The sequence below is a fragment of the Stylophora pistillata genome, chromosome 10 (assembly GCF_964205215.1).
Source record: "Stylophora pistillata chromosome 10, jaStyPist1.2, whole genome shotgun sequence".
NCBI lineage: Eukaryota > Metazoa > Cnidaria > Anthozoa > Scleractinia > Pocilloporidae > Stylophora > Stylophora pistillata.
This window is the reverse complement of record NC_142528.1, coordinates 20,171,091-20,182,243: the sequence shown is the minus strand read 5'-3', so window position 1 is coordinate 20,182,243 and position 11,153 is coordinate 20,171,091. Positions and strand designations below refer to the sequence as shown.

Sequence of the window (11,153 nt, the reverse complement as noted above, 5' to 3'; positions counted from 1 at the left end):
ATGCATTGTTGGATGCTCCATGATAAACTCCATGATAAACTTAAATTAAATGACGACAAAACCGAATTTATATTAATTGGAACAAGACAACAGTTGGCAAAGGTTGATGGGATCTCCCTGTGTGTTGGTGAGTCTAAGGTTTTCCCAGTGAAATCAGCAAAGAACCTTGGCACGTGGATAGACAGTAATCTTAATCTGAAGATCAATGTTAACAATACCTGCAAAGCTGTCTATTATCATCTGACGAATGTACGACGCATTATGAAATACTTAGATGAGAAAGCATCACAAACATTGATACATGCTTTAGCAATCGGATGGATAGATTACTGTAATAGTATTTTATATGGTTTACCAGCTAGAGAATTATCTAAGCTCCAACGGCTTCAAAATTCGGCAGCAAGGATTATTTTTGATATCCCAAAGATGTGTCACATCACACCAGTTCTACGAGAACTGCAGTGGTTACCTGTTCAGTTTAGAATACAGTTCAAATTTATCATGATCACTTTCAAAGCAATTAATGGACATGGTCCAATCTATTTACAAGATCTTGTTAAGTTGCAGCAGAATCGACCATACAACTTAAGATCTAGTAATAAGGGTCTCATGCTGCAAGCACCAAATTCCATAACAAAGAAAACATTAGATGATCATGCTTATATGTGCGTACCACCTAAACTTTGGAACAGTCTTCCTTATAAAGTGCGTAACGAGACTGATTTTAGTAAATTTAAAATTTTACTTAAGACTCACCTCTTTAAGTTAGCCTTTAATAGGATTGAATTGTGTATGGTTTAATAGTTTTTACAATTTAGATAAGGTTTTTATTAGCTTTGTAAATTTGATAAGGGTCTTACTGTAATTTATTATCTGATGTAATTTTTATATTCTATAATTGTTATGGGCATTTGATCATATGTAAATGGTTTGCGCACTACAAATATTAAACTATTATTATTATTATATTATTATTATTGTTAAATTCCTATTAGGAAGCGCGCCCAGATGATATTTTAATTTATGCACTGCAGAAATTTAGTGTTTATGGTTTTAGACCATTCTGGCGGGAGATCATCTTTGTAGCCTGTGGTGAATAAATTAGCGAGTTACGCACAGTTGACCTTTGCGCCTTTATATGATAAAGACAGTGTAGCAAAGTAATGGAGTCACCTCATCGTAATTTGCTCAATACGCATTTGAAAAATAGAATATTTGTGACGAAAAAATATACCAAAATCGTCACTAAAACGTATATTTCTATATTCTTAGAATTTAATTGCGTTACACAATTTGACATGTGTTGTACCGACTAGATAACGTAAATGTCAAGTTGGTCGCGCGCTCAGATAACATATTAATTGATGCGCTACCGGAAATGAGAACATTTTAGCTTAGTGTATAGCCTTTCCTTGAAAAAAAGTTTTTAGAACAATGGGTCGTCGTTTTAGACCAGTGGGTCTTCGTTTTAGACCACAGGGTCTTCACTTTAGACCACAAGGTCTTCGTTTTAGACCACAGGGTCTTCGTTTTAGACGAGTGGGTCTTAGGTCTTAGGTCTTCGTTTTGGGTCTTCGTTTTAGACACATCCTATAGGGTCTTCGTTTTAGACCACGGGGTCTTCGTTTTAGACCACAGGGTCTTCCTTTTAGACCAGTGGGTCTTAGGTCTTAGTTTTCGACACATCCCTTAAATTTGACCTAAAACTCGGTGGAAAGGATGGGACAGGAGGTAATTTGACAGATTAGACCTGTTTTGGTTACAATTTGACATTAGATTTCGACGAATTCGACATTAGGGGGTCTTAGTTTTCGTAATATCGAAAACTAAGACGGGTCTTAGGTCTTAGGTCTTTGTTTTCAAGGGTCTTAGTTTTCGTAACACCCCTTGGACAACCGAAGTCACGATACTTTCTTCTCGTCGCGGGGCAAGTTACCGAACAAAAATATAAATTTTTGATGCCTGTCCCGATGCTGTCGTTGATTATTAGAGCAGTGAAAGATATTTGTACAGTGGACGTTTTTGAAAAATTGTTAACTGGTTATTTGATATTTCTGGATTAATACCGTGACTATTGAATACAACAACTACAAATGATTTGTCTCTACATGATATATTAAAGCTATTTCATCGCTGACCACTCATATATATCTCGGATCATTTTTTTTGCCCCGCTCGTCGCCCGAGAGCGTGATAGTAACTCCCCTCCAGGATCCCTCTCCAGGGGATCCTGGAGTGTCCTAGAAGGGGGCCTGTGTCGGCCTGAGTGAACGCATCCTCGGAGACCCAGCTAGGGCTGTGAGTCGATTTCAAGTTAGGGCATGAAGAGCCCCTGGGGACATTGTCTTACAAGACTAGTTCCAAACGGTCGCAGTCGTTCTGCCATCTGATTGGTGCCAGAAAATCTTTGTGTTTTTCTGCCGAATCAGACTGAAGTGTGCTTTAGAGTCCTTTCGTGTGTTTTAACACGGACATACACTAGTAGCTCAGTTGCTCGCTATGTTTGTTTGGACCGTGCGACGGAGATTTGCTTGAGGCGAAACGGTTTCAGTCTCAGCACACAATGTAAGAGAAATCGATCAGATTGTCCGCGAAAATCTTACCGTAAATTATACTGAATACTTTCGCAGGTATCACTAGAAAACGTGTTTTAAAGTTTGCGAGGTTTGTATACAACACGATGGTTGCAGTCATTAGATATGCAGGGTTCTCAATAAGTTTTGATGTAGACGGCTGAAACATAAAAGTAGGCGGCGGGAGAAGCGAGTACCACAGGCATGAACCTCTAAGAGGGTCTGGCAGCCTGCCCCCCCTCCCCTCCCCTCCTCCGAAAAACTTCAAAATATAGAAGGTTAGATTTGCCATTTTGAGCCTTTTGGCAAAAAAATTTGGTTTTAAGAAATAAATTTTTTATTAGAGACAACCATAAATTTTATTGAACATCTTTCTTTTCTTGGAATCCTAATAATGAGACCAGACTACACCTCAAAAAGGGCAGTAGTTTTCTCACCTTCATCTACCTGGCTTTCCGTTCTTCGTGATTTACAGAAATATCGATCAATTCCAGGCTGGCTTAAAGTGGGTTTTCTTTTACTCATGGGTACTCTATAATTAATTACATACTAAGATTTCATGCCTTCTTCTAACACGCCGAACGCCATTTCATGCCTTCTTCTAACACGCCGAACGCCACACCGCACTTGATGACAACAAACACTGGTCAGCGGAATTTCGCAGAAGGTAGAAGGCGCGCATTGGCATTGAGTAATACGTTTTGCTGCTGAAAACGGCTTTCAAGTATTATTCGTTCGATTCACGCGATTTTTAACTTTGAAATCTACGTGTAGATACAAAATAAGGAGGCAAGCTTGTCACCGAAAAGTAGGCGGCTCTAAATTTAAGGTAGCCGGTTTTTTAGCCGGCTGCCGGCACTTAATGAGAACCCTGCATATGATATGTCCTATTTATGCAATAGGGCTGCACTAGTATCGCAGAGGTCAGTGGTTCGAGTCCCGTACAGGCCTGATTTTTTTCAGGTCTGATTTTCGCTATTGCATAAATAGCGCTATCTACTGCGAGGATCGTGCATCATACCACTCTATGATTGTTACACCACGATCTTTCCCCAGTCTGAGTCTTGTGCCTCGCGCAGTAACTTCTTTTGTTGGTACATGCATTTGCCACAAAAACACGGTTGAGTAATCCTGGCGTACGTTTTCCTTGTTTTTTCTTTTTAAGTATGCCGCTTTTAATTAATGGCGAGATTGAAAGCTCACAACTGAGATCTTTCGAAGATTTTTCCAGAAAACATGAGCATTTTAAGGTAAGTTATACTCTTACTTCACTACCGTATTTCCTCGAATAAAAAATTTTCCGAGGGCGATTATTTCTTTTTTCGCACCAAAAGGGGGCAATTATTCGAGGGAAGGCGATTATTCAAGGGAGGCGATTATTTCAAATATTTCTCACAGAAGGTCATGCCTTAAATAGTTTGTTTTATTGTACCATTAATCAAAAAAATAATCACATCAAATATAAATCGAACATGGGCTTTTCAGTGTTTCAAATTTGTTTCGTTGATTACAGTGATCAATGTTCAATGTCAATATCTTCGGCGTCAGAGCCTGAATCATCGCTGATGACTTTAACTGGACTCCAGTGATTGGGGAAAAGCTTCTGTGCAAGAACGACAAGAGAGAAGAAGCAAAAGCATATGACGACTTTGCGGTCGGTTTTAAATATGGAACTTACGTATTTATTTTTTATAATTCCTGCTATTCACACATTGGAAGAGAAATAAACAAGAACAGCCAAAGCAGGGGGCCTAAATGGCCTAAGGTCAGCAAAAGACGTGAAAATTTTGCAAGAGTAGAAGAAAGCTTTAACTAAAATAATTACAATTAAACCAAGAAAGGAAAGGTCAGTCAGAATAAAAACTTACAAGGTTAAATATTTAAACGACTAATAATAAATTCCTCTACACCACACAAACAAATACAAACAAATACAAACAAATACACCCAATATAGTCCCATAAGGATGCAGATTATGCACAGGCTAATTAACTACTCAGAGAAAAATATAGTCTTAATTTTTTTATAGTTGCTTACTGTGGGATTATTGTGCACCAATAACGGAATATAGTGGCGGTTCTGATGTTCTAGTTGGGCATGTACCCACTGAACTATCCCATCTCATTTGCACTTTCCTGAATGCAGAAGATAGCAATAAAGGCGATGCCGAGGTTATCAGAAAGCGGAAAACAAACTTGTTGTTCCAGCTACTTATTCATTGCGAACAAGGAACAAGTACATATCCGATGTGTTAAATAGAGAGCTCCAAGTGATAAAGGAAAAAGTGAAGTACATGAACGTTGTCATAGAAAAAACTGTAAAAAATCGGTGCTTTTGTAATCATTCAGTGGTCAAGGAACAATTAAATAAAAGCTTGTTTGTTACCCAAGATGCCAATTTTTAATTTGAGAGGGAGGGAGCAAGAAAAAGAGAAAATGGCGAGGGGAGGGGGGTAATTATTCGAGGGAGGCAATTATTTTAAATATTTTGGTCAAAGGAGGGCGATTATTTGAGGGAAGCGATTAATCGAGGGATGGATGGCTATTCAAGGAAATACGGTACTTGAGTATTACTGGTGCATCGGTTCTAGAATATATGCAAATAAATCACATAAGTTTGGATGAAGTATTACAGGAAATGAGTGACTAATTCTGTGGTCTGATTGGCTAGGGGAGTAGGAACTCAATATTGTCTTTGTTGTTCATTGAAATAGTTGAATAGCCAGACAATGTGAATATTAATTAACCCAGTGATTTTGTGACAATGGACATCTCAAATTGACCAATCAGTGTTAAACCACTATGCACAACTTAAGACCATTATTGGTCAATTTGAAGCCACTTTCATGCTTTCACTTCCTCAATAACTTTTCAAAATTCCTGAGCTTGGTGCAGCTTTTTAAAGGAAATTCTCTTGTATGACACACTATGACACATCTTGTATTCAGCAATTTTGATAGCGCCATTTTTTAGAAACAGAATAACAAAGATGAAAAGTTTTTGTCCTGTCATACGTGGAAAATCAAGAAACAGTGATTGTTATGAGTTATGTGTAAAGCATTTTTCACTAACCAAAATTCTCTCAAGTTATGTTCTAGTAAAGATGTTGAGACACTTGAAACAATCTTCATCCTGTTGGTTTTGATTGTAGCTCAGCATACAGCTTTAAACCTGTTTAAGTCAATGAAATCAATATATTTTTTGTTCATATTTCAAGAAAAATTTTACCTTAGTAAGTGAAAAATTTTACCGTAGATGGGTTTAATTTTTAGTTGTTTTTATAATGTACTTTCAAATTACACCTTCATATGGGAACTACCTCCTTTGTTGTAATCTGTTACCTTTCAAAATGAAACTAGAAGACTTGGTTTGGAAAGGAGAAGAAAACACTACCCGTCAGTCCCTTAAGATTCTATACAACTCTAGGTAGATATTTTCATCAAGATGCGTAGAAATATTTTTTGCTTTTGCTCTCTCCTGGTGCTCAAAGACTTCCTTGCACTTAATAAACAAGCATGCATGATGGTCTGCTTGTGAAGGGGTACTACCTTTCTCAAATAACTGATAAAGTTGTCCTCAATATCATCACTTTTAATTGCCTACAGTAGGTGATTATTTAGAGAGGCATATCATTGTGTGATTGGCTGAGGATTATGTCATATCTTGCAATGATCATCTGTGCTGGATTACTCTTAGAGTAGAGAACTAATTTTCAACTCACCACAGCAAATAATTCTTGTTTCTGATGAATAAATTGAAGAAAATGCTGTGGCTCTGACTATCACCCATTGGTTATTAATTAAGTTAAAACAACTGTTTAGGCCTTCCTTCCCCCTCTGATAACTTGGTCAGTTCTATCAGTCAGGCAGTAGGCATAGAAACTGAAGTAAACCAATTGATCAGTTCAGAAAACAGGTCAGATCAAATGGGACTGGTGTATATTTGCTCTTCATAAAAGTGCATATGCTTTTTGCAATAAGTTTCCTTTATAATAGCCATAAGAATATACTTGTATAAAGAACAACAGATATTTCTTTATTGCAGAAGAAATCTTGATCTGAGATTTTAGGTGTCAGGTTCTCAAGCCTGACGATCTGTTGGTCCTGCTCTCGTAACAGTCTTGGAATTAGATTAGATATCCAAGACAAAGATTTTCTAGAAGGTTGAACTACTACCTTTTATCGTAATTGATGTCATCATATAGATGCAAACATGGATTGCTCTCATTTGTAGGAAAGAGCTGAAAATTTCTCCAAAAAGCCACAAAGAAAAGTTGAGAGACCAAGTGGTGTTCTTTACATCATTCAAAGGGAATATGCTACTGTGGCACAAGATGATGGTATGAGTTTTAGCTTTTCATTTGTGAAAACTATGTACTAGACTCTCTTTGTTCCAATTTGTACTCTTCTGGAATATTCTTGACTAGAGGGCTATAATTGGTTGTTTTTGAGGACAGGGTGCTACAAATATTATACAATGTTAAGCTATTTTTTTTATTTGTAACCTAGAAATCATCTGGAATTTTCAAGTTTTCATAATACTCTACAATATGTAAGAAGCTTTTCTTTTCACTTTCCTTTTTCTCAGTGTTATTGGCTTGAAACTCTAAACTTCTTGAAATATCATTTTGCTTTGTATGGTATATTTCTTTTCACATTATTGGGTTCTTCTCCCATTATGAACACTGTATGATACTCACCAGGGTATTTTATAGACTCACTTTACGGCACAGAAAATTGTAGTTTATTTCTCAGGAATTCTTTTTGTAGGTTAGAAAACTCTCATCTGTGCTCTACATGGGTTTTCTTCATTCTTCATTTTGTAGAGCACATCAATATCTTGGGATCTGAGGATGCTACAACTTGTCATATAGTTGTTCTGCGAAACACAGGTACACATACACTAATGCAACAACTATTGTGCGCCATTTGTGTGGAACACCTGTCCAGCAGCTCATAGTTTCCCTCACAAAAAAATTTAAAAACTAATTAATGTAAAATCTTGTATTGCAATTTATTATAATTACGGTATTTTCAGCATTTGGTATATTAAGAAACTCAAAGGAAAGTGTGTCTATGGTTTTGCCGAGATAGGAATTTCACTGATTTTCCAATTTGGGCTTGAGCTGTGCAACCAAGATACTGGCTAGCACTGAAGTGCATACTTTTTAAGTTTAAATTTTCAGGTTTCAATTTGTTGATGATGATTTGGTGGTCATATATCCTACATCTTGGCTTAGCTTTGTACAGATGCTTTATAATTCTCTTCTAGAGTAAGATGTGTAAGTTAATTTGGCTAAACTTCAGAATACCCGGCCGCTTAATATGCATCTTTAAATAATTGCTCCTACAGTCCCCAAGTTGCCAAATTGAATAGCTGCTCCCACAGTCCAGCAATCTTACAGTCCAGTGCAAATTCTGTGGTCAGCTTGAACAGTGGTGGGACACATTCCTCTTTCTTTAAGAGTAATGCAGTGGGTAGTGTGAAAAAACAATTGTGCATGCACACATGTATACCTTGTTCTTTAGCATGACCAAATGGTGTACAGAAATGTGAATAAAGTAGTATATGTACACTCCAAGGGCCACGCCCTAGACCTAATTGTTACAAGATGTAATGAAAATGTAGTCTATGACATCCAAATACTGCCTGATTTTTTCTCTGATCACGAAGTTGTAACCTGCAAACTGGATTATCCAAAGCCACCTGCTTCTAAAATTCATGTCAGGTATCGTTCAACTAAGCTGCTGACTGCTGATATCTTGGACGACATTGTGTTGAAACTACCTTTTGTGAAAGATCTGAACGCGTTCCCTGTTGTCGACCTGACAACGCTAGTCACCCAATACAATACAGAGCTGGAAAAGATCTACAATGACCTTGCCCCTACAAAATCTCAATGGATAACTCATTGACCACATGCATGCACCCTGGTACAATGATTCTCCGGTTGGGTAAGCGCATAAAACGGAGAACAGAGTGTATGTTTAGGAAGACTGGTCTGGAAGTTCACAGAGGAATTTTTCTAGAAGCATGTAACAACTACTAAAAACAATATTGGAGTTCCATAAATCTTCCTACTACAAAACTATGATCAACCAAGCAGGTCGAAATAAACTTTTTTGGGTAATCGACGATCTGTTTCAACTGGGTAGTACAGCCCTGCCCTCTTATTCATCTTTGGAATTACTGGTTGAAGAATTCAATAACATCTTTTATAAGAAAAATCCAATCCATCAGAGATGAACTTCAGGAAAATGTAGTGAACCATTCAACACATTCTCAGAGTCCACCTTTGGCTTATGAATTGAACATGATGCGTGTGTCTTGCTCTACCATCAAAAATACCATTCAGTCTCTTTCCACAAAAACTGGTTCCCTTGACCCACTTCCTACCTATATAATAAAGAATTACGTTGATCTTCTATCTCCTGTAATAACCAACATAGTCAATCAGTCATTGTCGACTAGGGAGGTTCCTTCACCCTTGAAGTTGTCACATGTTTGTCCACATCTGAAAAAGGATAATCTTGACAAGGAGATTTTTAAGAACTATCGTGCAGTGGCTAATATTCCCTTTCTTAGCAAAGTTATCGAGAAGGTAGCAGGAACACAAGTATACAACTATCTTGAATCTTACAACCTGCTACCCACTATGCAGTCTGCGTATAGAAAACACCATTCTACAGAGACAACTTTGCTCTGTCTGATGAACGACATTCTGAGAATGATTGACCACCATTGAGATGTTGTATCAGTCCTTCTTGATCTATTGGCGGCTTTTGACACCATTGGCCATGTGATCCTGGTGGAAAGACTTGAATCCTACTTTGGTTTCTCACAACTAATGCTGAACTGGTTCAGATTTTCAAAACCGTCGTCAATCAATAATTATTAGAGATCAAGTGTCCACTCCTTGCGCTCTTTGTTATGGTGTCCCACAAGGTTCCATACTTGGACCCCTACTTTTCACCCTGTATAGTACCCCTCTGCAAGATGTCATTGCTCGCCACAATCTCGACTCTTTGTTTTACACCGATGTCACTCAATTCTATGTTACTATTGATCCCGCAAATCAGGCCCCGTCTATGACTACCCTCCCTGAAACCTGCATTGAGGATGTAATGCGATGGAATACCCAAAATATGCTACGAAGTAATGCTGAAAAGACTGATTCAGAAGTTATTTTATTCACCTCCCGATTTACCAAGACACCTTACAGTGAGAAGCTAACCGCCTCCCAGTTAGCTCAATGGACAGAGCTCTGGACTGATGTGCGGGAGGTCGAGGGTTCAAGCCCCGGCCGGACCAACACTCAAGGTCTTAAAATAATTGAGAAGAATATGCTGCCTTTCTATAACATCAAGAAATGCTTTAGATATTCTAGTCTTCTCGGATAGAGACAAATAAATGGAGGTCCTGTCTCCTGCAGGGTTAGGGGTAGGAGATGTTAATTTCCCACGCACGAGATTACTGTGTGATGGATGTCCTCCCCTGGGGTGGGATGTTGTCTTGCATTTCATACATGAGCCTCTGGCTCGGGCAATCTGGGTAACCATGCCCCACGTTAAGACATTAAAAAATTTGATTGATTTGATTGATCGAAGCTCTCTTTTGACAGTACCCTCATTGAACTAACGGAGAAAGTCCGTGATCTTGGTGTTATTTTAGATAAAAATCTAACACTGACATACCACATTAATGAGGCATGCAGGAAAGCAACTAATGCCATCAGATCCATAGGGCGCATTCGTAAACACCTCACTAATGAAAACCATAAACTATTAGTCAATGCTCTTGTAATATCACGACTGGACTACTGTAACAGTATCTTCTATGGTTTACCAAAACGGGAATTCGACAAACTCCAGAGATTTCAAAACACTGCAGCACGTCTTATTACCAGATCTACACCATATGATCACATCAAACCTGCTCTTCAAAAACTCCACTGGCTGCCAGTAGAATCATGTATAATGTTTAAAGTTATTCTATTACTTTTAAGATTCTTCATGGACTTTTTCCGGCCCATTTGTCGTCCCTGTTACAAGAATATCTTCCATCCACCACGTACTTTACGTTCATCTTCCAAATCACTTCTTACTGTCCCCACTATAAATTCTGTGACATACGGCGAACGTGCGTTCTCCTTCTATGCACCTATATTATGGAATACTCTTCCTGATTCTCTTAAATCTGCAGCTTCTCTTTCGTCTTTAAATCTGCCCTTAAAACATTCCTATTCCGGAAATTTTATTTTTAGTATTGTGAAACACTACCCAGGTTTTTATCCCATTTAACTCTATTTTTGTTTGTGTAGGTACTACTGACTGTTAGTATCATTGTTATATTTTATTTTTATTATGCTGTGTAAGTGCATTGAGATTCTTAACTGCGCTCATAAAAACCTTGCTATTATCATTATTATGATTGTCCGGACTTTTGGATTATTAGTACTTTTTCTCTGGTTCCGTTTTTTTCATGAATATTAATGAGCTTTGATCTTCAAGACTTTGGGAAGTAAAAAATTCAGAGATTATGTTTAAAGTAAGGAAAAGTGCATTTAAAACAGTCATTGAAG

At 37.8% G+C, this 11,153-nt stretch overlaps 2 protein-coding genes and 1 long non-coding RNA gene across 5 annotated transcripts in view; 2 read left to right on the top strand and 1 right to left on the bottom strand.

The window, feature by feature from the left end:
• LOC148722154 (uncharacterized) lies at positions 1 to 801 on the top strand. Its single transcript, XM_088737004.1, has one exon. It carries the CDS (start codon positions 1 to 3, stop codon positions 799 to 801), a length of 801 nt encoding a protein of 266 aa, XP_088593130.1.
• A 2,460-nt stretch (positions 802 to 3,261) lies between these two features.
• The window catches only part of LOC111320038 (protein N-terminal asparagine amidohydrolase), a 22,977-nt gene continuing 15,085 nt past the window's right edge, over positions 3,262 to 11,153 (top strand). Inside the window, exons 1-4 of one of the 3 annotated variants that reach the window (XM_088736645.1) lie at positions 3,262 to 3,381; positions 3,739 to 3,823; positions 6,806 to 6,911; positions 7,398 to 7,463. In XM_088736645.1, coding sequence (XP_088592771.1) covers positions 3,740 to 3,823; positions 6,806 to 6,911; positions 7,398 to 7,463 — 256 coding nt within the window. In that variant the 5' untranslated portion in view covers positions 3,262 to 3,381; position 3,739. Of the gene's footprint in view, positions 3,497 to 3,738; positions 3,824 to 6,805; positions 6,912 to 7,397; positions 7,464 to 11,153 lie in introns of all 3 variants that reach the window. The other 2 variants (XM_022922737.2, XM_088736644.1) reach the window with 2 other exon arrangements.
• LOC148722153 (uncharacterized) lies at positions 3,976 to 5,744 on the bottom strand. Its single transcript, XR_015992660.1, has 2 exons — positions 5,645 to 5,744; positions 3,976 to 4,176 (listed from the first exon to the last, which is right to left on the bottom strand). It is a non-coding gene; the product is annotated as an uncharacterized LOC148722153 (long non-coding RNA).

Excerpts from the sequence above, each read along its gene's own strand:
- LOC148722154 (XM_088737004.1), top strand. The coding sequence starts at position 1 with ATGCATTGTTGGATGCTCCATGATAAACTCCATGATAAACTTAAATTA.